This window comes from Vanellus vanellus (genome assembly GCF_965231255.1).
Source record: "Vanellus vanellus genome assembly, contig: HAP1_SCAFFOLD_1326, whole genome shotgun sequence".
Taxonomy (NCBI): domain Eukaryota; kingdom Metazoa; phylum Chordata; class Aves; order Charadriiformes; family Charadriidae; genus Vanellus; species Vanellus vanellus.
The window spans coordinates 10,818-38,297 of NW_028127937.1; the positions used below are offsets into that span (position 1 = coordinate 10,818).

General features: G+C 61.4%; 1 protein-coding gene across 3 annotated transcripts; it reads right to left on the bottom strand.

The window, feature by feature from the left end:
* Positions 1 to 111: 111 nt before the first annotated feature.
* Positions 112 to 27,271, bottom strand: LOC309684828 (eukaryotic translation initiation factor 3 subunit C-like). Of its 3 annotated transcripts, none has more exons than XM_082500681.1 (20): positions 27,227 to 27,271; positions 25,649 to 25,766; positions 21,785 to 21,850; positions 21,508 to 21,697; positions 21,259 to 21,384; positions 20,169 to 20,220; positions 18,526 to 18,629; positions 18,308 to 18,435; positions 18,072 to 18,219; positions 17,882 to 17,985; positions 17,641 to 17,782; positions 15,118 to 15,243; positions 12,375 to 12,468; positions 11,889 to 12,301; positions 6,135 to 6,498; positions 5,887 to 6,046; positions 3,236 to 3,301; positions 3,048 to 3,135; positions 2,802 to 2,964; positions 112 to 2,709 (listed from the first exon to the last, which is right to left on the bottom strand). In XM_082500681.1, exons 2-20 carry the CDS (start codon positions 25,744 to 25,746, stop codon positions 2,624 to 2,626), a joined length of 2,718 nt encoding a protein of 905 aa, XP_082356807.1. In that variant the 5' UTR covers positions 25,747 to 25,766; positions 27,227 to 27,271; the 3' UTR covers positions 112 to 2,623. The 3 variants fall into 3 exon arrangements, with proteins under 3 accessions (XP_082356807.1, XP_082356809.1, XP_082356808.1); XM_082500683.1 differs by having other exon boundaries at positions 27,231 to 27,248; XM_082500682.1 differs by lacking the exon at positions 27,227 to 27,271 and adding an exon at positions 26,279 to 26,298.
* Positions 27,272 to 27,480: the final 209 nt, after the last annotated feature.

The window sequence follows — 27,480 nt, forward strand, 5'->3', positions numbered from 1 at the left end:
CCGCGCTCGAAGGTGGAAGGAGGGGGGGGAGGGGGGGTTCGGCTGTGGGGCAGCGGTTAAATCCTCCCCCCTCCCCCCCCTCCGCCCCCCATCTCAGCGTCACTCATTAACTCGGCCCCACACACGGGTCAGCGCACCCCATAGCGGGGGGTGGGGAGAAGCTTTATTGGGGGGGGGTGGGGGGGATGTGGGGCAGAGGTGCTGTGGGGGTGAGTTGGGGGAGGGGGGGTGATGTGGGGCAGAGCTGATGTGGGGCAGAGGCGCCATGGGGTAGAGATGATGTGGGGCAGAGGTGCTGTGGGGGTGAGTTGGGGGAGGGGGGGCGATGTGGGGCAGAGGCGCCATGGGGTAGAGATGATGTGGGGCAGAGCTGATGTGGGGTAGAGCTGCTGTGGGGCAGAGATGATGTGGGGCAGAGATAATGATGTGGGGCAGAGGCGCCATGGGGCAGAGCTGATGTGGGGCAGAGCTGATGTGGGGCAGAGATGATGTGGGGCAGAGGCACCATGGGGCAGAGCTGATGTGGGGTAGAGCTGATGTGGGGCAGAGGCGCCGTGGGGTTGAGTTGGGGGGGGGAGGGGATGATGTAGGGCAGAGCTGATGTGGGGCAGTTGCTGTGGGGCAGAGATGATGTGGGGCAGAGGCGCCATGGGGTTGAGATGATGTGGGGCAGAGCTCCTGTGGGGTGGGGATGATGTGGGGCAGTTGCTGTGGGGCAGAGATGATGTGGGGCAGAGTTGCCGTGGGGTGGGGATGATGTGGGGCAGAGCCGCTGTGGGGCAGAGCCGATGTGGGGCAGTTGCTGTGGGGTAAAGATGATATGGGGCAGAGGCACCATGGGGTAGAGTTGCTGTGGGGCAGAGATGATGTGGGGCAGAGTTGCTGTGGGGTGGAGATGATGTGGGGCAGAGGCACCATGGGGCAGAGCTGATGTGGGGCAGAATTGCTGTGGGGCAGAGGCACCGTGGGGCACGGTTGCTGTGGGGTGGGGATGATGTGGGGCAGAGGCGCCATGGGGCAGAGCTGCTGTGGGGCAGAGCTGCTGTGGGGCAGTTGCTGTGGGGTGGGGATGATGTGGGGCAGAGCCACCGTGGGGCAGAGCCACTGAAGGGTAGAGATGATGTGGGGCTGAGCCACCGTGGGGCAGAGCTGATGGAGAGTAGAGCCCACGTAGGATAGAGTTGCCGTGGGGCAGAGCCTCTATGGGGCAGAGCACCATGGTGCAGAGCCGCTGTGGGGCAGAGCACCATGGGGCTGAGCCGCCGTGGGGCAGAGCCACTGTGGGGCTGAGCTGCCGTGGGGCAGAGCTGCTGTGGGTCAGAGCTGCCGTGGGGCAGAGCCGATGTAAGATAGAGTTGCCATGGGTCAGAGCCATCATGGGGCCAGGCTGCCATGGGGCAGAGCTGACGTAGAGCAGAGCCGATGTAGGATAGAATCGCCGTGGGGCAGAGCCATCATGGGGCCGGGCTGCCGTGGGGCAGAGCACCATGGGGCTGTGCCGCTGTGGGGCAGAGCCGCCGTGGGGCAGAGCCGACGTAGAGCAGAGCCGATGTAGGATAGAATCGCCGTGGGGCAGAGCCATCATGGGGCCGGGCTGCCGTGGGGCAGAGCACCATGGGGCTGTGCCGCTGTGGGGCAGAGCCGCCGTGGGGCAGAGCCGACGTAGAGCAGAGCCGATGTAGGATAGAGTCGCTGTGGGTCAGAGCCATCATGGGGCCGGGCCGCCGTGGGGCAGAGCACCATGGGGCTGAGCCGCTGTGGGGCAGAGCACCATGGGGCTGTGCCGCCGTGGGGCAGCGCTGCCGTGGGGCAGAGCTGACGTAGAGCAGAGCCGATGTAGGATAGAGTCGCCGTGGGGCAGAGCCATCATGGGGCCGGGCTGCCGTGGGGCAGAGCACCATGGGGCTGAGCTGCCGTGGGTGAGAGCTGACGTAGGGCAGAGCCGATGGAGGATAGAATCGCCGTGGGTCAGAGCCATCACGGGGCCGGGCCGCCGTGGGGCAGAGCACCATGGGGCTGTGCCGCCGTGGGGCAGCGCCGCCGTGGGGCAGAGCCGACGTAGAGCAGAGCCGATGTAGGATAGAATCGCCGTGGGTCAGAGCCATCATGAGGCCGGGCCGCCGTGGGGCAGAGCACCATGGGGCTGTGCCGCCGTGGGGCAGAGCTGACGTAGAGCAGAGCCGATGGAGGATAGAATCGCCGTGGGTCAGAGCCATCACGGGGCCGGGCTGCCGTGGGGCAGAGCACCATGGGGCTGAGCCGCCGTGGGGCAGAGCACCATGGGGCTGTGCCGCCGTGGGGCTGAGCCGCCGTGGGGCAGAGCCGATGTAGAGCAGAGCTATGTAGGATAGAATCGCCGTGGGTCAGAGCCATCATGGGGCCGGGCTGCCGTGGGGCAGAGCACCATGGGGCAGAGCCGCTGTGGGGCCGAGCCGCCGTGGGGCAGCGCCGCCGTGGGGCAGAGCCGCCGTGGGGCAGAGCTGACGTAGAGCAGAGCCGATGTAGGATAGAATCGCCGTGGGTCAGAGCCATCATGGGGCCGGGCCGCCGTGGGGCAGAGCACCATGGGGCCGAGCCGCCGTGGGGCCGAGCCGCCGTGGGGCAGCGCCGCCGTGGGGGTTCCTCAGTAGTTGGAGCCGCGCTCCTGTTGGCGGTAGCCGCCGCGCCGCAAGTAGCCGCCGTCGCCTTTGCGGTAGCCGTCTTTCTGATCTGTGGGGCGGGAAGAGGAGAGAGAAGGCTGAGCCGTGGGGCGGAGGGAGGTGTGGGGCGGAGGTGTGGGGCAGAGGGGGGGGGGGCGGGACCTCGGAAGTAGCCCCCGTAGGAGCCCTGTTTGTGGTCGAAGACGCGTTCGTTGTTCTCCACCAAATTGCCCAATTTCTCGGCCAATTGGAGGGCGAGGTTCTGCTGCGCCGTGGGTTCCGTGCGGTGCATCATCACCGTCTGCGTCGGTTGGTCCAAAGAGGCCTGGAGGGGGGCGGGGCCCAGTCAAACCCCGCCCCCTTCCCCCCCCAAATCCCCCCACGGCCGCCCCACGGCCGCCCTCTCACCATCAGCTCTTCGTTAATGATCATTTTGCTGATGATGCTGTGGACGGTGGGGAGGTCCAGTTCAAACATGGCCGCCAGGATCTCCATGCTGGGGGGAGGGGAAAGGGGAGGGGGTGGGGGGGGCGGGGTCAGGGAGGCCACGCCCACCCCACCCCACCCCACCCCACCCCCGGCCACGCCCGCGGTACCTGATGGAGTCGTAGACGCTGCTGTAGGTGAAGAGGTACGTGCGGAGAGACTCCTCCTGGATCTTCCTGTGGGGGGAGGGGGGGGGTGAGGCCCCAAGATGGAGGCCGGAGGGGGGGGAGGATGCGAGATGGAGGTCAAACATGGCGGCCGAAGGGGGGGGAGGAGCCGAGATGGAGGCAGCAAGGTGGAGGAGTCGAGATGGAGGTCAAAGGGTGGAGAAGCAAGAGGGAAGAATCAAGATGGAGGTCGAAGGGAGGAGGAGCCAAGATGGAGGCCCCAAGATGGAGGCCGAAGGGTGGAAGCCACAAGATGGAGATCAAATATGGCGGCTGAAGGGGGGGTGGGAGGAGCCGAGATGGAGGCAGCAAGGTGGAGGAGTTGAGATGGAGGTCAAATGGTGGAGGAGCAAGAGGGAAGAGTCAAGATGGAGGCCGAAGGGAGGAGGACTCAAGATGGAGGCCGAAATAGGGAAGACACGAGATGGAGGTCAAACATGGCGGCCGAAGGGGGGGGAGGAGCCGAGATGGAGGCAGCAAGGTGGAGGAGTCGAGATGGAGGTCAAAGGGTGGAGGAGCAAGAGGGAAGAGTCAAGATGGAGGCCGAAGGGTGGAGGAGCCAAGATGGAGGCCGAAAGGTGGAGAAGATGGAGGCCGAAGGGTGGAGGACATGAGATGGAGGTCAAACATGGCGGCCAAAGCGGGGGGAGGAGCCGAGATGGAGGTCAAAGGGTGGAGGAGCAAGAGGGAAGAGTCAAGATGGAGGCCGAAGGGTGGAGGACTCAAGATGGAGGCTGAAGGGTGGAGGAGCCAAGATGGAGGCCGAAAGGTGGAGAAGATGGAGGCCGAAGGGTGGAGGACATGAGATGGAGGTCAAACATGGCGGCCGAAGGGGGGGGAGGAGCCGAGATGGAGGTCAAAGGGTGGAGGAGCAAGAGGGAAGAGTCAAGATGGAGGCCGAAGGGAGGAGGAGCCAAGATGGAGGCCGAAGGGTGGAGGAGCCAAGATGGAGGCTGAAGGGTGGAGGAGCCAAGATGGAGGTCAAACATGGCGGCCAAAGCGGGGGGAGGAGCCAAGATGGAGGTCAAATGGTGGAGGAGCAAGAGGGAAGAGTCAAGATGGAGGCCGAAGGGAGGAGGAGCCAAGATGGAGGCCCCAAGATGGAGGCCGAAGGGTGGAAGACACGAGATGGAGGTCAAACATGGCGGCCGAAGGGGGGGGAGGAGCCGAGATGGAGGTCAAAGGGTGGAGGAGCAAGAGGAGAGGACCAAGATGGAGCCCCCAAGATGGTAGAGGCCCCGAGACGGAGGTCCAAGATGGAGATCGAAGGGTGGTGGCCCAAAGATGGAGCCCCTGAGATGGTGGAGGCCCCAAGATGGAGGTCCAAGATGGAGATCGAAGGGTGGAGGCCCAGAAGATGGAGACCCAAGATGGTGGAGGCCCCGAGATGGAGGCCAGAGGGTGGTGGCCAGAAGACGGGAGGTCCAAGATGGTGGAGGCCCCGAATGGAGGTCCAAGATGGAGATCGAAGGGTGGTGGCCAGAAGATGGAGGCCCCGAGATGGAGATCGAAGGGTGGAGGCCCCGAGACGGAGGTCCAAGATGGAGATCGAAGGGTGGAGGCCCAAAAATGGAGGCCCAAGATGGTGGAGGCCCCGAGATGGAGGTCCAAGATGGAGATTGAAGGGTGGAGGCCCTGAAGATGGAGCCCCTGAGGCCCCAAGATGGAGGCCAATGGGTTGTGGCCAGGAGATGGAGGCCCTGAGATGGTGGAGGCCCCGAGATGGAGGTCCAAGATGGAGATCAAAGGGTGGAGGCCCAGAAGATGGAGCCCCTGAGATGGTGGAGGCCCCGAGATGGAGCTGGAAGGGTGGAGGGCCAGAAGATGGGAGGCCCCGAGACGGAGGTCCAAGATGGAGATCGAAGGGTGGTGGCCCAAAGATGGAGCCCCTGAGATGGTGGAGGCCCCGAGATGGAGCTCCAAGATGGAGATCGAAGGGTGGAGGCCCAAAAATGGAGGCCCAAGATGGTGGAGGCCCCGAGATGGAGGCCAGAGGGTGGTGGCCAGAAGATGGGAGGTCCAAGATGGTGGAGGCCCCGAATGGAGATCCAAGATGGAGATCGAAGGGTGGTGGCCCAAAGATGGAGGCCCCGAGATGGAGATCGAAGGGTGGAGGCCCCGAGACGGAGGTCCAAGATGGAGATCGAAGGGTGGAGGCCCAGAAGATGGAGGCCCAAGATGGTGGAGGCCCCGAGACGGAGGTCCAAGATGGAGATCGAAGGGTGGTGGTCAGAAGATGGAGCCCCCGAGGTGGTGGAGGCCCCAAGATGGAGGTCCAAGATGGAGCTCAAAGGGTAGAGGCCCAGAAGATGGAGACCCTGAGATGGTGGAGGCCCCGAGATGGAGGCCAGAGGGTGGTGGCCAGAAGATGGAGGCCCAGAAGATGGAGGCCCAGAAGATGGAGGCCTCGAGATGGAGGTCCAAGATGGAGATGGAAGGGTGGAGGCCCCAAGATGGATCCCCCGAGACAGCGGAGGCCCCGAGACGCAGGAGACCAGAGGGTGGTGGCCCCAGCAGGAGACCCGGTGACCCTCCCCCCTTCCGAAACAGAGGCCGCCCCCCCTCCCCTCCCCCCCCCTCCGGCGTCCTCCCACCTGACCAACATGGCCCGGACTTTATCGGCCTCCGGGAAGAGGTCCCACACTTTCCCGTTCATCTTCTCGTTGACCACGTAACGGTGACACGTCCGCCAGTCGCCCATCTTCATGGCTTTGGAGGCCGCCACCACGTGTTCCCTCATGGACTCCGGTGGCCCTGGGGAGGCAGAAGACCTTTAGGAGATGAGAGGTGTGGGGCAGAGGAGGGAGGGGGAGAAGAGGAGGGGGGGGTGTCTGCCCCCCACCGAGGAGGGGTTGTCTCTCCCCCACGCGCAGTTGGTGGTGGAACTGTTTGCTGATCATGCGGCGACGGGCGTCGAACTCGTGGGCGGCCATGTAAGGGATCTCCAACAACATGGCCGCCACCAGGTAGACGCATTCCAGCAGCTCCAGGTTGACGTGCATGTGGAAGGGCACCTGACGTCTCTTCTCCACTTTTTCCTGTTCCGGATTCCGGTCTTGAAGGCTTCGGAGAAGAAGACCTTGACCCAAAAGTTCTTTGGCCCGACCCGAAGATTGAATGTCCAAAAGAGCGTTGTGGGCGTCTTTGATGAGACCTTCGCGGAAGGCGCAGATGCCCAGTTGGACCATGGTGCGGTTGTAGAGGATCTGGGGGGAGAGATGGGGGGCGGAGGAGTTGGGGACCGCCTGAGGAACCCACCGGAGATGTTGGGGGTCAGAGGAACCTCACAGAGATGGTCATTCTCTTGAGGAACCTCTTGAGGAACCTCTTGAGGAACCCACTGGAGATGTTGGGGGTCAGGAGGAACCTCACAGAGAGGGTCAACCTCTTGAGGAACCCCATAGATATGTTGGGGGTCAAGAGGAACCCCCTGGAGGTGGTCAACCTCTTGAGGAACCTCTTGAGGAACATCTTGAGGAACCCACTGGAGATGTTGGGGGTCAGGAGGAACCTCACAGAGATGGTCAATCTCATGAGGAACCTCCTGAGGAACCCTATGGAGATGTTGGAGCTCCTGAGGAACCCCATAGAGGTGTTGGGGGTCGGGAGGAACCCCATAGAGGTGTTTGTTGGGGGTCAGAGGAACCCCCTGGAGGTGGGGGAGCGCCTGAGGGACCCCCTGGAGATGTTGGCCCTCGCGGAAGGCGCAGATGCCCAGTTGGACCATGGTGCGGTTGTAGAGGATCTGGGGGGAGAGATGGGGGGCGGAGGAGTTGGGGACCGCCTGAGGAACCCCATAGAGACGTTGGGGGTCAGAGGAACCTCACAGAGATGGTCATTCTCTTGAGGAACCTCTTGAGGAACCTCTTGAGGAACCCACTGGAGATGTTGGGGGTCAGGAGGAACCCCATAGAGGTGTTTGTTGGGGGTCAGAGGAACCCCATGGAGACGTTCAATCTCCTGAGGAACCCCATAGAGATGTTGGGGGTCAGGAGGAACCCCCTGGAGGTGGTTGACCTCTTGAGGAACCTCTTGAGGAACCTCTTGAGGAACCCACTGGAGATGTTGGGGGTCAGGAGGAACCTCACAGAGAGGGTTATTCTCTTGAGGAACCCCATAGAGACATTGGGGGTCAGGAGGAACCCCCTGGAGGTGGTTGACCTCTTGAGGAACCTCCTGAGGAACCTCTTGAGGAACCCACTGGAGATGTTGGGGGTCGGGAGGAACCTCACAGAGAGGGTCAACCTCTTGAGGAACCCCATAGAGGCGTTGGGGGTCAGAGGAACCCCCTGGAGGTGGTCAACCTCTTGAGGAACCTCCTGAGGAACCTCTTGAGGAACCCACTGGAGATGTTGGGGGTCAGGAGGAACCTCACAGAGAGGGTCATTCTCTTGAGGAACCCCATAGAGATGTTGGGGGTCAGGAGGAACCTCACAGAGATGGTCAATCTCATGAGGAACCTCCTGAGGAACCCTATGGAGATGTTGGAGCTCCTGAGGAACCCCATAGAGGCGTTTGTTGGGGGTCAGAGGAACCCCCTGGAGGTGGGGGAGCGCCTGAGGGACCCCCTGGAGATGTTGGCCCTCGCGGAAGGCGCAGATGCCCAGTTGGACCATGGTGCGGTTGTAGAGGATCTGGGGGGAGAGATGGGGGGCGGAGGAGTTGGGGACCGCCTGAGGAACCCCATAGAGACGTTGGGGGTCAGAGGAACCTCACAGAGATGGTCATTCTCTTGAGGAACCTCTTGAGGAACCTCTTGAGGAACCCACTGGAGATGTTGGAGCTTCTGAGGAACTTCACAGAGGTGTTTGTTGGGGGTCAGAGGGGCCCTATGGAGATGTTGGGGGTCAGGAGGAACCCCCTGGAGGTGGTCAACCTCTTGAGGAACCTCTTGAGGAACCCACTGGAGATGTTGGAGCTCCTGAGGAACCCCATAGAGGTGTTTGTTGGGGGTCAGAGGAACCCCATGGAAATGTTGGGGGTCAGAGGAACCCCCTGGAGGTGGTCAACCTCTTGAGGAACCTCTTGAGGAACCCACTGGAGACGTTGGGGGTCAGGAGGAACCTCACAGAGAGGGTCATTCTCTTGAGGAACCCCATAGAGATGTTGGGGGTCAGAGGAACCCCCTGGAGGTGGTCAACCTCTTGAGGAACCTCCTGAGGAACCTCTTGAGGAACCCACTGGAGATGTTGGGGGTCAGGAGGAACCTCACAGAGAGGGTCAATCTCATGAGGAACCTCCTGAGGAACCCTATGGAGATGTTGGAGCTCCTGAGGAACCCCATAGAGGTGTTGGGGGTCGGGAAGAACCCCATAGAGGTGTTTGTTGGGGGTCAGGAGGAACCCCCTGGAGGTGGGGGAGCGCCTGAGGGACCCCCTGGAGATGTTGGCCCTCGCGGAAGGCGCAGATGCCCAGTTGGACCATGGTGCGGTTGTAGAGGATCTGGGGGGAGAGATGGGGGGCGGAGGAGTTGGGGACCGCCTGAGGAACCCCATAGAGACGTTGGGGGTCAGAGGAACCTCACAGAGATGGTCATTCTCTTGAGGAACCTCTTGAGGAACCTCTTGAGGAACCCTATGGAGATGTTGGAGCTCCTGAGGAACCTCACAGAGGTGTTTGTTGGGGGTCAGGAGGAACCCCCTGGAGGTGGTTGACCTCTTGAGGAACCTCTTGAAGAACCTCTTGAGGAACCCTATGGAGATGTTGGGGGTCGGGAGGAACGTCACAGAGATGGTCATTCTCCTGAGGAACCCCATAGAGACGTTGGGGGTCAGGAGGAACCCCCTGGAGGTGGTCAACCTCTTGAGGAACCTCCTGAGGAACCTCTTGAGGAACCCTATGGAGATGTTGGAGCTCCTGAGGAGCCCCATAGAGGTGTTTGTTGGGGGTCAGAGGAACCCCATGGAAATGTTGGGGGTCAGAGGAGCCCCATAGAGACGTTGGGGGTCAGAGGAGCCCCATAGAGGCGTTGGGGGTCAGAGGAGCCCCATAGAGGCGTTGGGGGTCAGAGGAACCCCCTGGAGGTGGTCAACCTCTTGAGGAACCTCCTGAGGAACCCCATAGAGGTGTTTGTTGGGGGTCAGAGGGGCCCTATGGAGATGGGGGTGGGGCCCACAGAGGGCCCTCTCTGCCCCATAGGGGGTGTGGTCACCCCAGAGAGGGCGGGGCTGCCCCATAGCGCCCCTCTCCCGCCCCATAGTGACCATGTCCACCCCACACCATCCACGTCCACCCCATAGAAGGTCCCTCTATACGGCTTTTTCTCCCCCAATACCGACCATAGTCCCCCTCTACCACCCGCAGCCGCCCCGTAACCCCCCTCTCCCGCCCCACATCGCCCCTCTCTGCCCCATAGACACCATCTCCGCCCCATAGTGACCGTCTTCACCCCATAGCGCCCCTTTCCACCCCACACCATCCACGTCCACCCCATAGAAGGTCCCTCTACACCTCTTTTTCTCCCCCAACATCAACTATAGTCCCCCTCTCCCACCCGCAGCTGCCCCGTAACCCCCCTCTCTGCCCCATAGCGCCGCTCTCCCGCCCCACATCTCCCCTCTCTGCCCCATAGACACCATCTCCGCCCCACACCATCCACTTCCACCCCATAGAAGGTCCCTCTACACCTCTTTCCCTCCCCCAACACACACTGTAGTCCCCCTCTCCCACCCGCAGCCGCCCCGTAACCCCCCTCTCCCGCCCCATAGCGCCCCTCTCTGCCCCATAGCGCCCCTCTCCGCCCCATAGTGCCCCTCTCCGCCCCATAGTGACCATCTCCACCCCACACCATCCACATCCACCCCATAGAAGGTCCCTCCACACCTCTTTTTCTCCCCCAATATCAACTGTAGTCCCCCTCTACCACCCGCAGCCGCCCCGTAACCCCCCTCTCCCGCCCCATAGCGCCCCTCTCCGCCCCATAGACACCATCTCTGCCCCATAGCGCCCCTCTCCCGCCCCATAGCGCCCCTCTCCGCCCCATAGACACCATCTCCGCCCCATATCGCCCCTCTCCACCCCACACCATCCACGTCCACCCCATAGAAGGTCCCTCTACACCTCTTTTCCTCCCCCAATACCGACCGTAGTCCCCCTCTCTGCCCCATAGTGCCCCTCTCCTGCCCCATAGCGCCCCTCTCTGCCCCATAGACACCATCTCCGCCCCATAGTGACCGTCTTCACCCCATAGCGCCCCTCTCCACCCCACACCATCCACTTCCACCCCATAGAAGGTCCCTCTACACCTCTTTTCCTCCCCAATACCGACCGTAGTCCCCCTCTCCCACCCCATAGCGCCCCTCTCCTGCCCCATAGCGCCCCTCTCTGCCCCATAGCGCCCCTCTCCGCCCCATAGACACCATCTCCGCCCCATAGCGCCCCTCTCCACCCCACACCATCCACGTCCACGCCATAGAAGGTCCCTCTACACCTCTTTTCCTCCCCCAATACCGACCATAGTCCCCCTCTCCCGCCCCATAGCGCCCCTCTCCGCCCCATAGACACCATCTCCGCCCCATATCGCCCCTCTCCACCCCACACCATCCACATCCACCCCATAGAAGGTCCCTCTACACCTCTTTTCCTCCCCCAACATCAACTATAGTCCCCCTCTACCACCCGCAGCTGCCCCATAGCGCCCCTCTCCCGCCCCATAGACACCATCTCTGCCCCATAGACACCATCTCCACCCCATAGCGCCCCTCTCTGCCCCATAGACACCATCTCCACCCCACACCATCCACGTCCACCCCATAGAACATCACTCCACACCTCTTTTTCTCCCCCAATACCGACTGTAGTCCCCCTCTACCACCCGTGGCCGCCCCATAGCGCCCCTCTCCTGCCCCATAGCGCCCCTCTCCCGCCCCATAGCGCCCCTCTCCCGCCCCATAGCGCCCCTCTCTGCCCCACATCTCCCCTCTCCTGCCCCATAGACACCATCTCCACCCCATAGCGCCCCTCGCCACCCCACACCATCCACATCCACCCCATAGAAGGTCCCTCTACACCTCTTTTTCTCCCCCAACACACACCGTAGTCCCCCTCTACCACCCGCAGCCGCCCCATAGCACCCCTCTCCCGCCCCATAGACACCATCTCTGCCCCATAGCCACCATCTCCACCCCACACCATCCACTTCCACCCCATAGGTCCCTCTATATGGCTTTTCCTCCCCCAATACCGACCGTAGTCCCCCTCTCCCACCCCATAGCGCCCCTCTCCCGCCCCACATCTCCCCTCTCTGCCCCATAGACACCATCTCCACCCCACACCATCCACGTCCACCCCATAGAAGGTCCCTCTACACCTCTTTTTCTCCCCCAACATCAACTATAGTCCCCCTCTACCACCCGCAGCCGCCCCATAACCCCCCTCTCCTGCCCCATAGCGCCCCTCTCTGCCCCATAGACACCATCTCCGCCCCATAGTGACCGTCTTCACCCCATAGCGCCCCTCTCCACCCCACACCATCCACGTCCACCCCATAGAAGGTCCCTCCACACCTCTTTTCCTCCCCAATACCGACCGTAACCCCCCTCTCCCGCCCCATAGCCCCCCTCCCCCGCCCCATAGCGCCCCACATCCTGCCCCACACCTGCACGGGGGGGTCGGCGTGTTGGATGTTGTCCTGCAGGTGGGACATGAGCATGAGGTCGCGGGCGGCGAACCAGCGGCTGTGCAGCGCGTGGTGGTAGATGTGGCAGAGAATGGCGCAGGTGCGGATTCGGTCCGTCCGGTCTTTGGCATAAACGAATTTACACAATCGTTCCATCAGCGCCGCCGAATCTTCCTCCTCCTCCTCCTCTTCCTCTCCCCACACTTGGGGGGCGGCCGCCCCACGGCGGCGGCGGCGTTGAGGGCCGTAGTCGAATTTGTAATAAGTGTGGAGGACGCGGCGTAAATACACCCGACAGAGCTCTTCCGTCGTCCCCTTCTCCTGTAGGTACCGCTGGAGACGGGCGATGATGCCGCACACCCGCCCTTCGTCCTTCAGGTGGTCCACGTACTCTATGGGGCGGCACTTGGGGGTCAGAGAGACGGAGCTGCCCCATAGAAGAGGGGAGAAGGCGGCGGAGCTCACCCTGAGAGTGGGGGTCGGTGTTCTGCATGATTTTGGTGAACTCTTCGTCCATGCGCTCCACCAGGGTGAGGATGCAGCCGCGCACGCGGAAGGGCTGAAAAAGGGGGGGGGGAGACCCAGAAGTGGGGGGCGCTGACCCACATGATGGGACCCACGGCCGTAGCGGCGGCCTCCAGACCCATAAGTAGCTCCTCCAGAGCCATAAGAACCTCCTCCAGCCCCATAAGTACCTTCTCCAGACCCAAAAGAGCCTCCTCCAGCCCCATAAGTACCTTCTCCAGACCCATAAGTACCTCCTCCAGACCCATAAGTACCTCCTCCAGAGCCAAAAGTACCTTCTCCAGACCCATAAGTAGCTCCTCCAGACCCATAAGAACCTCCTCCAGACCCATAAGTACCTTCTCCAGACCCAAAAGTAGCTCCTCCAGACCCATAAGTACCTCCTCCCGCCCCATAGCAACCTGCTGCAGCCCCATAAGTACCTTCTCCAGACCCATAAGTAGCTCCTCCAGACCCATAAGTACCTTCTCCAGACCCATAAGTACCTCCTCCAGAGCCAAAAGTGCCTTTTCCAGACCCAAAAGAACCTTTTCCAGAGCCAAAAGTACCATCTCCAGACCCATAAGTACCTTCTCCAGACCCATAAGTACCTCCTCCAGACCCATAAGTACCTCCTTCAGAGCCAAAAGTGCCTTTTCCAGACCCATAAGTACCTCCTCCAGACCCATAAGTACCTCCTCCAGACCCATAAGTACCTCCTCCCGCCCCATAGCAACCTGCTGCCGCCCCATAAGTACCTTCTCCAGACCAATAAGTAGCTCCTCCAGAGCCAAAAGTACCTCCTCCAGACCCATAAGTACCTTTCCAGACCCATAAGAACCTCCTCCAGACCCATAAGTACCTTCTCCAGAGCCAAAAGTACCATCTCCAGCCCCATAGGTACCTCCTCCAGAGCCAAAAGTGCCCTTTCCAGACCCATAAGTACCTCCTCCAGCCCCATAGCAACCTGCTGCAGCCCCATAAGTACCTTCTCCAGCCCATAAGTAGCTCCTCCAGACCCATAAGTACCTCCTCCAGAGCCAAAAGTACCTCCTCCAGACCCACATGATGGGACCCACGGCCGTAGCGGCGGCCTCCAGACCCATAAGTACCATCTCCAGACCCATAAGGACCTTCTCCAGACCCATAAGTAGCTCCTCCAGAGCCAAAAGTGCCTTTTCCAGACCCATAAGTACCTCCTCCAGACCCATAAGTACCTTCTCCAGACCCATAACTGCCTTCTGCAGCTCCATAACAATGTTCTCCAGACCCAAAAGTACCCCCTCAGCCCCACAACTCCCTCTCCAGCCCCATAACTCTCTCTCCAGCCCCATAACTCCCCTGTCCAGCCCCATAACTCCCTCCTCAGCCCCATAAGTTCCCCCTCCAGCCCCCCAACTCCCTTCTCCAGCCCCCCAACTCCCTCCCCAGCCCCACAACTCCCCTCTCCAGCCCCACAACTCCCTCCCCAGCCCCCCAACTCCCCTCCCCAGCCCCCCAAGTCCCCCCTCCGGCCCCATAACTCCCCCTCCGGCCCCATAAGTACCCCCTCAGCCCCACAACTCCCCTCTCCAGCCCCATAAGTACCTCCTCAGCCCCCCAACTCCCCTCCCCAGCCCCGTAACTCCCTCCTCAGCCCCATAACTCCCTCCTCAGCCCCATAAGTTCCCCCTCCAGCCCCATAACTCCCCCTCCAGCCCCATAACTCCCCTCCCCAGCCCCACAACTCCCCTCCCCAGCCCCATAACTCCCCCTCCAGCCCCATAAGTACCCCCTCAGCCCCATAGCTCCCCTCCCCAGCCCCCCAAATCCCTTCTCCAGCCCCATAACTCCCTCCTCAGCCCCATAACTCCCCTCTCCAGCCCCACAACTCCCCTCTCCAGCCCCATAAGTACCCCCTCAGCCCCACAACTCCCCTCCCCAGCCCCATAACTCCCTCCTCAGCCCCATAACTCCCTCCTCAGCCCCCCAAGTCCCCTCTCCAGCCCCACAACTCCCCTCTCCAGCCCCATAAGTACCCCCTCAGCCCCACAACCCCCCTCCCCAGCCCCACAACTCCCCTCTCCAGCCCCATAACTCCCTCCCCAGCCCCCCAAGTCCCCTCTCCAGCCCCACAACTCCCCCCTCCGGCCCCATAACTCCCCCTCCGGCCCCATAACTACCTCCTCAGCCCCCCAACTCCCCTCTCCAGCCCCACAACCCCCCTCCCCAGCCCCCCGAGTCCCCTCCCCAGCCCCATAACTCCCTCCCCAGCCCCATAACTCCCTCCTCCAGCACCATAACTCCCCTCCCCAGCCCCCCAACTCCCCTCCCCAGCCCCACAACCCCCCTCCCCAGCCCCATAACTCCCTCCTCCAGCCCCATAAGTACCCCCTCAGCCCCATAACTCCCTCCCCAGCCCCATAACTCCCCTCCCCAGCCCCATAACTCCCTCCTCAGCCCCACAACTCCCCTCTCCAGCCCCATAAGTACCCCCTCAGCCCCACAACCCCCCTCCCCAGCCCCACAACTCCCCTCTCCAGCCCCCCAACTCCCCTCTCCAGCCCCATAACTCCCTCCTCAGCCCCACAACTCCCCTCTCCAGCCCCCCAACTCCCCTCCCCAACCCCCCAACTCCCCTCCCCAGCCCCATAACTCCCCTCCCCAGCCCCCCAAGTGCCCCCCAAGTGCCCTCCCCCCCCCCCGCCCCACACCCGCCCCACACCTGCTCGGGGTTGGCCAAGTTCTCGGACTCCTCGAGGATGTTCTCCCCGATGAAGATCTCGGGGTGAGCGAAGAGGACGTCCAACAGCTCCTCGATGCAGCTCAGACACTTCTGCCACATCTCCGGCTGTGGGGCGGACACCACCCTCCGCCTCTGCCCCACGGCGCGCCCCGCCCCACACCGCCCCGCCCCACACTGCCCCGCCCCACGCCGCCCCGCCCCACGCTGCCACCGAGGCCGTCGTCACAGGGGCGCCACAGCCTCAGCCCCATAGATCCCCCCCAGCCCCATAGAGCTCTGCCCCACAGATCCCCCAGCCCCATAGATCCCTCCACCCCACATTTTCACATGGAAAAGTCAAATTTGGGGGAGAATTGGAGCGATTTTGATGGGTTTTGGACTTGATCTTCCCCTCCCCGCCCATCTCCAGCCCCATAGATCCCCCCCAGCCCCATAGATCCCTCCGCCCCACATTTTCACATAAAAATCTCAAATTTGAGGTGGAATTAGAGCGATTTTGACGGGTTTTGGGGTCCATCTTCACCTCCCTGATCTCTCCCTGCCCCATAGATCCCCTCCAGCCCCACATCTCCCCGCCCCACACCTCCCCCAGCCCCATAGATCCCTCTGCCCCACACTTTCGCATAAAAATCTCAAATTTGAGGTGGAATTAGAGCAGTTTTGGTGAGTTTTGGACTCGATTTTCCCCTCCCCGCCCATCTCCAGCCCCATAGATCCCCCCCAGCCCCACAGATCCCCCCCAGCCCCATAGATCCCTCCGCCCCACACCTCCCCCAGCCCCATAGATCCCTCCATCCCACATTTTCACATGGAAAAGTCAAATTTGGGGGAGAATTAGAGCGATTTTGATGGGTTTTGGACTCGATCTTCCCCTCCCTGACCATCTCCAGCCCCATAGATCCCCCCCAGCCCCATAGATCCCTCCACCCCACAGATCCCCAACCCCATAGATCCCTCCACCCCACATCCCACCCCACATTTTCACATGGAAAAGTCAAATTTGGGGGAGAATTAGAGCAGTTTTGGTGAGTTTGGGACTTGATTTTCCCCTCCCCGCCCACCTCCCGCCCCATAGATCCCCCCCAGCCCCATAGATCCCTCCACCCCACACCTCCCCCAGCCCCATAGATCCCTCCACCCCACATCCCACCCTACATTTTCACATGGAAAAGTCAAATTTGGAAGAGAATTAGAGCGATTTTGATGGGTTTTGGACTCGATCTTCCCCTCCGCGCCCACCTCCCGCCCCACAGATCCCCCCCAGCCCCATAGATCCCTCTGCCCCACATGTCCCCAACCCCATAGATCCCTCCGCCCCACATCCCACCCCACACTTTCGCATAAAAATCTCAAATTTGGGGTGGAATTAGAGCAGTTTTGGTGGGTTTTGGACTCGATCTTCCCCTCCCTGACCACCTCCCGCCCCATAGATCCCCCCCAGCCCCATAGACCCCTCCGCCCCACACCTCCCCCAGCCCCATAGATCCCTCCACCCCACGTTTTCACATAAAAATCTCAAATTTGAGGTGGAATTAGAGCGATTTTGATGGGTTTTGGACTGAATCTTCCCCTCCCCGCCCACCTCCCGCCCCACAGATCCCCCCCAGCCCCATAGATCTCCACCCCAACCCCCCCCAGCCCCATAGATCCCTCCACCCCATATCCCACCCCACACTTTCGCATAAAAATCTCAAATTTGGGGGAGAATTAGAGCGATTTTGACGGGTTTTGGGGTCCATCTTCACCTCCCTGATCTCTCCCTGCCCCATAGATCCCCTCCAGCCCCACATCTCCCCGCCCCACACCTCCCCCAGCCCCATAGATCCCTCCACCCCACACTTTCACATGGAAAACTCAAATTTGAGGTGGAATTAGAGCGATTTTGACGGGTTTCGGGGCTGATCTTCCCCTCCCCGCCCACCTCCCGCCCCACAGCTCCCCCCCAGCCCCATAGATCTCCACCCCACACCTCCCCCAGCCCCATAGATCCCTCCACCCCACACTTTCACATGGAAAACTCAAATTTGAGGTGGAATTAGAGCGATTTTGACGGGTTTGGGACTCGATCTTCCCCTCCCCGCCCACCTCCCGCCCCATAGATCCCCCCCAGCCCCATAGACCCCTCCGCCCCACACCTCCCCCAGCCCCATAGATCCCTCCACCCCACATTTTCACATAAAAATCTCAAATTTGAGGGGGAATTAGAGCAGTTTTGGTGGGTTTTGGACTCGATCTTCCCCTCCCTGACCACCTCCTGCCCCATAGATCCCCCCCAGCCCCACAGATCCCCCCCAGCCCCATAGATCCCTCCGCCCCACACCTCCCCCAGCCCCATAGATCCCTCCACCCCACATTTTCACATAAAAATCTCAAATTTGGGGTGGAATTAGAGCGATTTTGACGGGTTTCGGGGCTGATCTTCCCCTCCCCGCCCACCTCCCGCCCCACAGCTCCCCCCCAGCCCCACATCTCCCCCCCAGCCCCACAGCTCCCCCCCCAAACCTTCATGTAAGTGGCCAAATTGGGGTTGTAGTCGTAGAGAGAGGCGATGATGTTGAACTTGATCTTCACCTCCAGGGCCACCCCGAGGCCGTTCTCGTTGGCGATCGCCACCAACAGCTGCAGCAGTTCGATCTGCGCCGCTCTGAGATGGGCCCCCCCCCCCCCCAAAAAACCCCTTCTATAGAGGCCGCTATGGGGCAGCCCCACGGCCTCCCCCTTCCTCCCCCTTCCTCCTCCTCACCGGTCCGTCCCCTTCTTCCCCCGCGCCTGAAGGATCTCGTTGAGCTTCTTCACCACCACCGCGTGGTTGATCTCCGTCCCCTTCGCGAACATTTTGGGTTTTTCCTATAAAAAACCCCCCCAAAACGCCCCAAATTTAGGGGGTTCCGCCCCACGGCGCCACCCCCGCCCCCTCCAGCCCCACATCTCACCTTCACCAGAGGGACTCCCCCTTTGACTTTCTCCCATTCGCCGCCGTCGTTGTCCTCCTCCTCTTCCTCGTAGCGACGGCTCTTCCGGTCGTGTTTTTTTTTGGCTTTTTCTTCTCTTTTCTTCTCTCCCCCTTTTTTGTCTTCGTCCCTATAGGGAGGGGGGAGGGGCGACCCCTAAGTCGTAGCCACCCCTCCTCTCGGCCCCACACTTATGGGGCCTTTTTTTTTTTACCCACTTCTTTAAAAATTTTGAGGCCAACGAAGTGTATTTCCCGTCGTCCTCCTCCGACTCCGAATCCGTCTCCGAATCGGAGGAGCCCCAATCTTCCTCCGACTCCGACTCCTCCTCTTCCTCCTCCTCCCCCTGGGAAGGCGAAGGCGCTTAGGGGGCGGCCCCCCAAGTGGCTCTGCCCCATATTTTCCCCCCCCCATCCCCGGAGTGCCCATTTGGGACCTTGAGGAAGCGGCTGCGGCTTTCGCCGCTCTCTCTCTTCTTCAGGAAAGCGCCGACGGTCTCTTCCTCCTCCTCCTCCTCCTCCGAGGAAGAGGAGCCGGAGCCTATGGGGCAGGCGGGGTCGGCTCCTGCCCCATAGAATCCGGCCCAGCCCCATAGATCTGCTCCCAGCCCCCCGGATCTGCTCCCGGACCCAGAGATTCCCCTCCCGGCCCCGTAGAGCTTGTTCAACTTCCATAGATCCTCTCCAGCCCCATAGATCTGCTCCCAGCCCCATAGATCTGCTCCCAGCCCCATAGATCCTCTCCAGCCCCATAAATCTGCTCCCAGCCCCCCGGATCTGCTCCCGGACCCAGAGGTTCCCCTCCCGGCCCCGTAGAGTTTGTTCAGCCTTCATAGATCCTCTCCAGCCCCATAGATCTGCTCCCAGCCCCATAGATCCACCTCCCAGCCCCATAGATCTGCTCCCAGCCCCCCGGATCTGCTCCCGGACCCAGAGATTCCCCTCCCGGCCCCGTAGAGTTTGTTCAGCCTTCATAGATCCTCTCCAGCCCCATAGATCTGCTCCCAGCCCCATAGATCCCAGCCCAGCCCCATAGAACCCGGCCCAGCCCCATAGATCCCAGCCCAGCCCCATAGATCTGCTCCCAGCCCCCCGGATCTGCTCCCGGACCCAGAGATTCCCCTCCCGGCCCCATAGAGCTTGTTCAAGCCCCATAGATCCTCTCCAGCCCCATAGATCCTATCCCAGCCCCATAGATCCACCTCCCAGCCCCATAGATCTGCTCCCAGCCCCATAGATCCCCTCCCAGCCCCATAGAGCTTGTTCAAGCCCCATAGATCCTCTTCAGCCCCATAGATCCACCTCCCAGACCATAGATCTGCTCCCAGACCCATAGATCCCCGCCCAGCCCCATAGATCCCCCCCAGCCCTGTAGATCCTCTCCAGCCCCACAGCTCCCCCCCAGCCCCACGGATCCCTTCCAGCCCCACGGATCCCCCCCAGCCCCATAGATCCCATCCAAGCCCCATAGATTCCCCCCAGCCCCACATCTCCCCTCCAGCCCCATAGATCTCCCCCAGCCCCACAGCTCCCCCCCAGCCCCACAGATCCCCCCCAGCCCCATAGATCCCCTCCAGCCCCACGGATCCCCCCCAGCCCCATAGATTCCCCCCCAGCCCCACAGCTCCCACCCAGCCCCATAGATCCCCCCCAGCCCCATAGATCCCCTCCAGCCCCACATCTCCCCCCAGCCCCACAGCTCCCCCCCAGCCCCATAGATCCCCCCCAGCCCCACAGCTCCCCCCCAGCCCCACAGATCCCACAGCCCCATAGCTCCCCCCCAGCCCCACAGCTCCCCCCCAGCCCCATAGATCCCCCCCAGCCCCACATCTCCCCCCCAGCCCCACAGATCCCCCCCAGCCCCACAGCTCCCCCCCAGCCCCACAGATCCCACAGCCCCATAGATCCCCCCAGCCCCACAGCTCCCCCCAGCCCCACAGCTCCCCCCCAGCCCCACATCTCCCCCCCAGCCCCATAGATCCCCCCAGCCCCACAGCTCCCCCCCAGCCCCACAGATCCCCCCCAGCCCCATAGATCCCCCCCAGCCCCATAGATCCCCCCAGCCCCACGGATCCGCCACCTTCGGAGTCGCGGCTCTTCTTCTCCTCCTCCTCCTCCGACTGCTCCGGGTTCTGCCCGACGGCGCCGTGGGGCGCGATGAGGGGGGGAGGGGCTGCGGCTGCCCCACGGCTGCCCCATGGCTGCCCCACGGCCCGCCCCACCAGCCCCACAAGTGCCTCCCGAGACCCACAAGTGCCCTCTCCGGCCCCATAACTGCTCTCCAGCCCCATAACTGCCACCTCCAGCCCCACAAGTGCCCCCTTCAGCCCCATAAGTGCCCCCTTCAGCCCCATAAGTGCCCCCTTCAGCCCCATAAGTGCCCTCTCCGGCCCCACAAGTCCCTTCCCCAGACCCATAATCATCTCCCGAGACCCATAACTGCTTCTTCCTGCCCCATAACTGCCACCTCCAGACCCACAAGTGCCTCCCAAGACCCACAAGTATCCTCTCTGGCCCCATAAGTGCCCCCTTCAGCCCCACAACTCCCCCCTCCAGCCCCACAGCTACCCCCAAACCCCCCCAAATCCCCCTCCAAACCCCCCAACCCCCCCCAACCCCCTCCTCAGCCCCACATCTCCCCCTCCAGCCCCACAACTACCCCCAAACCCCCCCAATTTCCCCCCATATCCCCCCATTTCCCCCCTCCAAACCCCCCAGAAACCCCCCAAACCCCCTCCAAACCCCCCAAATCCCCCCCAAACCCCCTCCAAACCCCCCAAATCCCCCCCAAACCCCCTCCAAACCCCCGAAATCCCCCCTCCAGCCCCACATCTCCCCCTCCAGCCCCACAACTACCCCCAAACCCCCCCAATTTCCCCCCATATCCCCCCATTTCTCCCCTCCAAACCCCCCAAACTCCCCCCAAACCCCCTCCAAACCCCCCAAATCCCCCCCAACTTCCCCCTCCAGCCCCACAACTACCCCCAAACTCCCCAATTTCCCCCCTCCAAACCCCCCAGATACCCCCCAGAAACCCCCCAACCCCCCCCAAACCCCCCCTCCAGCCCCATAACTACCCCCAAACCCCCCCAATTTCCCCCCATTTCCCCCCTCCAAACCCCCCAAACTCCCCCCAAACCCCCTCCAAACCCCCCAAACCCGCCCCCCACCTGCTTATAATGAGCGATGTGGGTCTCGTAGTCCCGATTATACTTCCGGATCTTCTGCCGCAGAGTGCTGAGGGCTTTGGCGTTGTTCTTATTCATCTTCTTCTTCCCCTCTTTGTCCTCCCAAAGCTGCCGAGAGAGCCCCAAAACCCCCCCAAAAAATTAAAGAAGAAGGACAAACCGGAGGGATTCGATCGTTTCCGCCGCCCCACGGCTCCCGCCCCACGGCGCCGGGCTCCCCTCCCCCCACACCTCGTTAAGGTAATCCTCCAAATCGGCCAAAATACGGACGTAGAACCGGGGGACCCCCTCTTTGTCCACGACGCTTTTGGCTTTGCCGTACGCTTTCCCCAAAAGCTCAAACTCCTCCAGACATTTGGTGACGTCGCGGATCTTCATGGCGTTGCGGATGGTCTTGATGAGGTTGGTCAACTCCTCGAAGCTGTGGGGCGGGAGGGAGGTTGGGGGGCAGCCCCACGGCGCCGATCTCTCTCTCCCCCCCCCCCTTCCGGTGGAGAGCGGCGCTCACCGTTTGTCTTTGGCGCTTCGCACCACTCGTTTGGTGTCTTCTTCGTCTTCGCTCAGTAAAAGGGGTCTGGAGGGAAAGAGAGGGGGAGGGGGAGCTATGGGGCGGCCCCATAGCGGCGCTCTCTGCCCCATAGAGGTGCTCTCTGCCCCATAGCGGCGCTCTCTGCCCCATAAAAGGTCACTCATAGGGGTTTTATTCCCTTAATATACATTGTAATTGCTCTATAACATCTGTGGCTGCCCCATAGGGGCTCTCTCTGCCCCATAGAGAGCACATCTGCCCCATAGCGGTGCTCTCTGCCCCATAGAGGGCTCTCTGCCCCATAGAGGGCTCCTCTGCCCCATAAAAGGTCACTCATAGGGGTTTTATTCCCTTAATACAGACTGTAGTCGCTCTGTAACATCTGTGGCTGCCCCATAGGGGCTCTCTCTGCCCCATAGAGAGCACATCTGCCCCATAGAGAGCACATCTGCCCCATAGCGGCGCTCTCTGCCCCATAGAGGGCTCATCTGCCCCATAAAAGGTCACTCATAGGGGTTTTATTCCCTTAATATACACTGTAGTCGCTCTGTAACATCTGTGGCTGCCCCATAGAAGCGCTCTCTGCCCCATAGAGAGCACCTCTGCCCCATAGCGGCGCTCTCTGCCCCATAGAGAGCTCCTCTGCCCCATAAAAAGTCACTTATAGGGGTTTTCTTTACCTAATATAGACTAGTCGCTCTATAACATCTGTGGCTGCCCCATAGAAGCGCTCTCTGCCCCATAGAGAACACATCTGCCCCATAGAGGGCTCATCTGCCCCATAGCAGTGCTCTCTGCCCCATAGCGGCGCTCTCTGCCCCGTAGAGGGCCCATCTGCCCCATAAAAGGTCACTTATAGAGGTTTTATTCCCTTAATATACACTATAGTCACTCTATACCATCTGGGGCTGCCCCATAGCGGCACTCTCTGCCCCATAGGGGCTCTCTCTGCCCCATAGAGAGCACATCTGCCCCATAGAGGCGCTCTCTGCCCCATAGCGGCGCTCTCTGCCCCATAAAAGGTCACTTTTAGGGGTTTTACTCCCCTAATATAGACTGTAGTCGCTCTATAACATCTGCGGCTGCCCCATAGCGCCCCTCTCTGCCCCATAGAGGCGCTCTCTGCCCCGTAGAGGGCCCATCTGCCCCATAGCGGCGCTCTCTGCCCCATAAAAGGTCACTCATAGGAGTTTTATTCCCTTAATATACATTGTAATTGCTCTATAACATCTGTGGCTGCCCCATAGCGGCACTCTCTGCCCCATAGAGGGCTCATCTGCCCCATAGAGAGCACATCTGCCCCATAGAGGGCTCATCTGCCCCATAGCGGCGCTCTCTGCCCCGTAGAGGGCTCCTCTGCCCCATAAAAAGTCACTTATAGGGGTTTTCTTTATCTAATATAGACTGTAGTCACTCTATAACACCTGTGGCTGCCCCATAGCGGCACTCTCTGCCCCATAGAAGCGCTCTCTGCCCCATAGAAGCGCTCTCTGCCCCATAGAGAGCTCCTCTGCCCCATAGAGGACTCCTCTGCCCCATAAAAGATCACTCATAGGGGTTTTATTCCCTTAATATAGACTGTAGTCGCTCTGTAACACCTGTGGCTGCCCCATAGAAGCGCTCTCTGCCCCATAGAGAGCACATCTGCCCCATAGAGGGCTCATCTGCCCCATAGCGACGCTCTCTGCCCCGTAGAGGGCTCCTCTGCCCCATAAAAAGTCACTTATAGGGGTTTTCTTTATCTAATATAGACTGTAGTCACTCTATAACACCTGTGGCTGCCCCATAGCGGCACTCTCTGCCCCATAGAAGCGCTCTCTGCCCCATAGAAGCGCTCTCTGCCCCATAGAGAGCTCCTCTGCCCCATAGAGGGCTCCTCTGCCCCATAAAAGGTCACTCATAGGGGTTTTATTCCCTTAATATAGACTGTAGTCGGTCTATAACATCTGTGGCTGCCCCATAGCGGCGCTCTCTGCCCCATAGCGGCGCTCTCTGCCCCATAGCGGCGCTCTCTGCCCCATAAAAGGTCACTTATAGGGCTTTTATTCCCTTAATATACACTGTAGTCGCTCTATAATATCTGTGGCTGCCCCATAGGGGCTCTCTCTGCCCCACAGAGAGCACATCTGCCCCATAGAAAGTCACCTATAGGGATTTTCCTCCCTTAATACAGACTGTAGTCACTCTATACCATCTGTGGCTGCCCCATAGAAGCGCTCTCTGCCCCATAGAGAGCACATCTGCCCCATAGAGAGCACATCTGCCCCATAGCGGCGCTCTCTGCCCCATAGAAGCGCTCTCTGCCCCATAGTGGCGCTTTCTGCCCCATAGAGACCACATCTGCCCCATAAAAGGTCACTTATAGGGGTTTTCTTCCCCTAATATAGACTGTAGTCGCTCTATAACGCCTGTGGCTGCCCCATAGCGCCCCTCTCTGCCCCATAGAGGGCCCCTCTGCCCCATAAAAGGTCACTCATAGGGGTTTTATTCCCTTAATATACATTGTAATTGCTCTATAACATCTGTGGCTGCCCCATAGCGGCGCTCTCTGCCCCATAGAGCGCTCATCTGCCCCATAGAGGGCTCCTCTGCCCCATAAAAGGTCACTCATAGGAGTTTCATTGCCTTAATATACACTGTAGTCGCTCTGTAACATCTGTGGTTGCCCCATAGGGGCTCTCTCTGCCCCATAGAAGCGCTCTCTGCCCCATAGAGAGTACATCTGCCCCATAGCGGCGCTCTCTGCCCCATAGAGAGCACATCTGCCCCATAGAAGCGCTCTCTGCCCCATAGCAGCACTCTCTGCCCCATAGAGGGCCCATCTGCCCCATAAAAGGTCACTTATAGGGGTTTTCTTTACCTAATACAGACTGTAGTCAGTCTATAACATCTGTGGCTGCCCCATAGAAGCGCTCTCTGCCCCATAGAGAGCACATCTGCCCCATAGAGGGCCCCTCTGCCCCATAGAGGGCCCCTCTGCCCCATAAAAGGTCACTCATAGGGGTTTTATTCCCTTTAGACTGTAGTCACTCTATACCATCTGGGGCTGCCCCATAGCGGCACTCTCTGCCCCATAGGGGCTCTCTCTGCCCCATAGAGAGCACATCTGCCCCATAGCGGCGCTCTCTGCCCCATAGCGGCGCTCTCTGCCCCATAGAGACCACATCTGCCCCATAAAAGGTCACTTATAGGGGTTTTACTCCCTTAATACAGACTGTAGTCACTCTATACCATCTGGGGCTGCCCCATAGCGGCACTCTCTGCCCCATAGAAGCGCTCTCTGCCCCATAGCAGCACTCTCTGCCCCATAGCGGCGCTCTCTGCCCCATAGAGAGCTCCTCTGCCCCATAAAAAGTCACTTATAAGGGTTTTCTTTACCTAATATAGACTATAGTCACTTTATAACATCTGTGGCTGCCCCATAGCAGCTCTCTCTGCCCCATAGCGCTCATCTCTGCCCCATAGCGGCCCTCGCTGCCCCACAGAGAGCACCTCTGCCCCATAGAAAGTCACCTATAGGGATTTTCCTCCCTTAATACAGACTGTAGTCACTCTGTACCATCTGGGGCTGCCCCATAGCGGCACTCTCTGCCCCATAGGGGCTCTCTCTGCCCCATAGAGAGCACATCTGCCCCATAGAGGTGCTCTCTGCCCCATAGAGGCGCTCTCTGCCCCATAAAAGGTCACTTTTAGGGGTTTTACTCCCCTAATATAGACTGTAGTCGCTCTATAACATCTGTGGCTGCCCCATAGCGCCCCTCTCTGCCCCATAGCGCCCCCTCTCCGCCCCACAGCGCCCCCTCTCCGCCCCACAGCGCCCCTCCCCTCCGCCCCACATCTTACTTTCCGTAGTTCCCCCCCGGAGGTTTGGCGATGAGTTCGTCCCCCGAAACGGAGGATTCGGATTCGCTGTCGGATCCGGTGGTGAAGAAACGGGACATGGCGGCGCCGTGGGGCTGAGCTGTGGGGCAGGAGATGGGGGGGGGAAGGTGTGGGTCAGACCCACGGAGGATAAGGGAGGGGCGACCCATAGATTGGGGGTTCCCCGCGGCGCGGTTCTGCCCCACGGAAGGGCTCTGCCCCACAGATTTCGCTCTCCGGGATCAGTTCTGCCCCACAGCGCTGCCCCATAGCGCATCTCCGCCCCACAGAGAGGCTCTGCCCCACGTATTTTGCTCCTCTGCATCGCTTCTGCCCCATAGCGGGTCTCTGCCCCACAGAGGCACTCCGCCCTACGCGTCTCCGCCCCATAGCTCAGCCCCACGGCGGGGCTCTGCCCCACACATCTCGCCCTCCCCTGACCAGCCCCATAGATCCCCCCTCGGCCCCACAGATCTCCCTCTGCCCCATAGATCCCCTCTCAGCCCCATAGATTCCCCTCCCCCCGCCCCATAGATCCCCCTCCCCCACCCCATAGAGCCCCTCTCAGCCCCACAGATTCCCCTCCGCCCCACACATCCCCTCCCCCCTCACTCGCACGCGGCGGCACTGACGCTCCGCCCCATAGATCCCCTCTCAGCCCCATAGATCCCCCTCCGCCCCACATATTCAGCCTCAGCCCCATAGATCCGCCTCAGCCCCACAGATTCCCCTCCCCCCGCCCCATAGACGCCCCCCCGCCCCATAGGAACCCCATATCTCCCCCTCCGCCCCACAGATTCAGCCTCAGCCCCATAGATCCCCCTCCGCCCCACAGATTCCCACTCCCCCCGCCCCATAGACGCCCCCCCGCCCCATAGAGCCGCATATATCCCCCCCCGCCCCACACATCCCCCCTCAGCCCCACAGATCCCCCTCCGCCCCACAGATTCCTCTCGACCCCACAGAGTCCCGCCTCCGCCCCACAGATATCCCTCCGCCCCACAGACCCACTTCAGCCCCATAGATCCCCCTCGGCCCCACAGATCCCCCTCCCCCCGCCCCATAGACGCCCCCCCGCCCCATAGAGCCCCACAGATCCCCCTCCGCCCCACAGATCCCCCTCCGCCCCACAGATCGCCCTCCCCCGCCCCATAGATCCCCCTCCGCCCCACATATTCAGCCTCAGCCCCACAGATCCGCCTCAGCCCCACAGATTCCCCTCCCCCCGCCCCATAGACGCCCCCCCGCCCCATAGGAGCCCCATATCTCCCCCTCCGCCCCACAGATTCAGCCTCAGCCCCATAGATCCCCCTCCGCCCCACAGATTCAGCCTCAGCCCCATAGATCCCCCTCCGCCCCACAGATTCCCCTCCCCCCGCCCCATAGAGCCCCATAGAGCCCCCCCCGCCCCACAGATCCCCCTCCGCCCCATAGAACCCCCTCCGCCCCACAGATTGCCCTCCCCCCGCCCCATAGGAACCCCATATATCCCTCTCCGCCCCACACATCCCCCTCCGCCCCACAGATCCCCCTCCGCCCCACACATCCCCTCCCCCTCACTCGCACGCGGCGGCACTGACGCTCCACTCGGGGCCCTGTGGCGGCGGCGGCGGAAGCGGAAGTGACGTCAGCGCGCGGCGGGAGCGGAAGTGCGTCCGCGCGGGGGACGACGGGAAAGAGAGTCCCGGCGGGAGCGCGGAGGGGCGGTATGAGGCCTCCGCCCCACAGAGCCCCACAGATCCCCCTCCCCCCGCCCCATAGAGCCCCCTCAGCCCCACAGATTCCCCTCTCAGCCCCATAGAGCCCCCTCTGCC

Coding starts and splice junctions, on each gene's coding strand:
- LOC309684828 (XM_082500681.1), bottom strand. CDS start 25,746: ATGTCCCGTTTCTTCACCACCGGATCCGACAGCGAATCCGAATCCTCC. Junction 21,851..25,648: donor CCGGGGGGGAACTACGGAAA/GTAAGATGTGGG, acceptor CTTTCCCTCCAG/ACCCCTTTTACTGAGCGAAG. Junction 18,436..18,525: donor GCCGCAGCCGCTTCCTCAAG/GTCCCAAATGGG, acceptor TCGCCTTCCCAG/GGGGAGGAGGAGGAAGAGGA.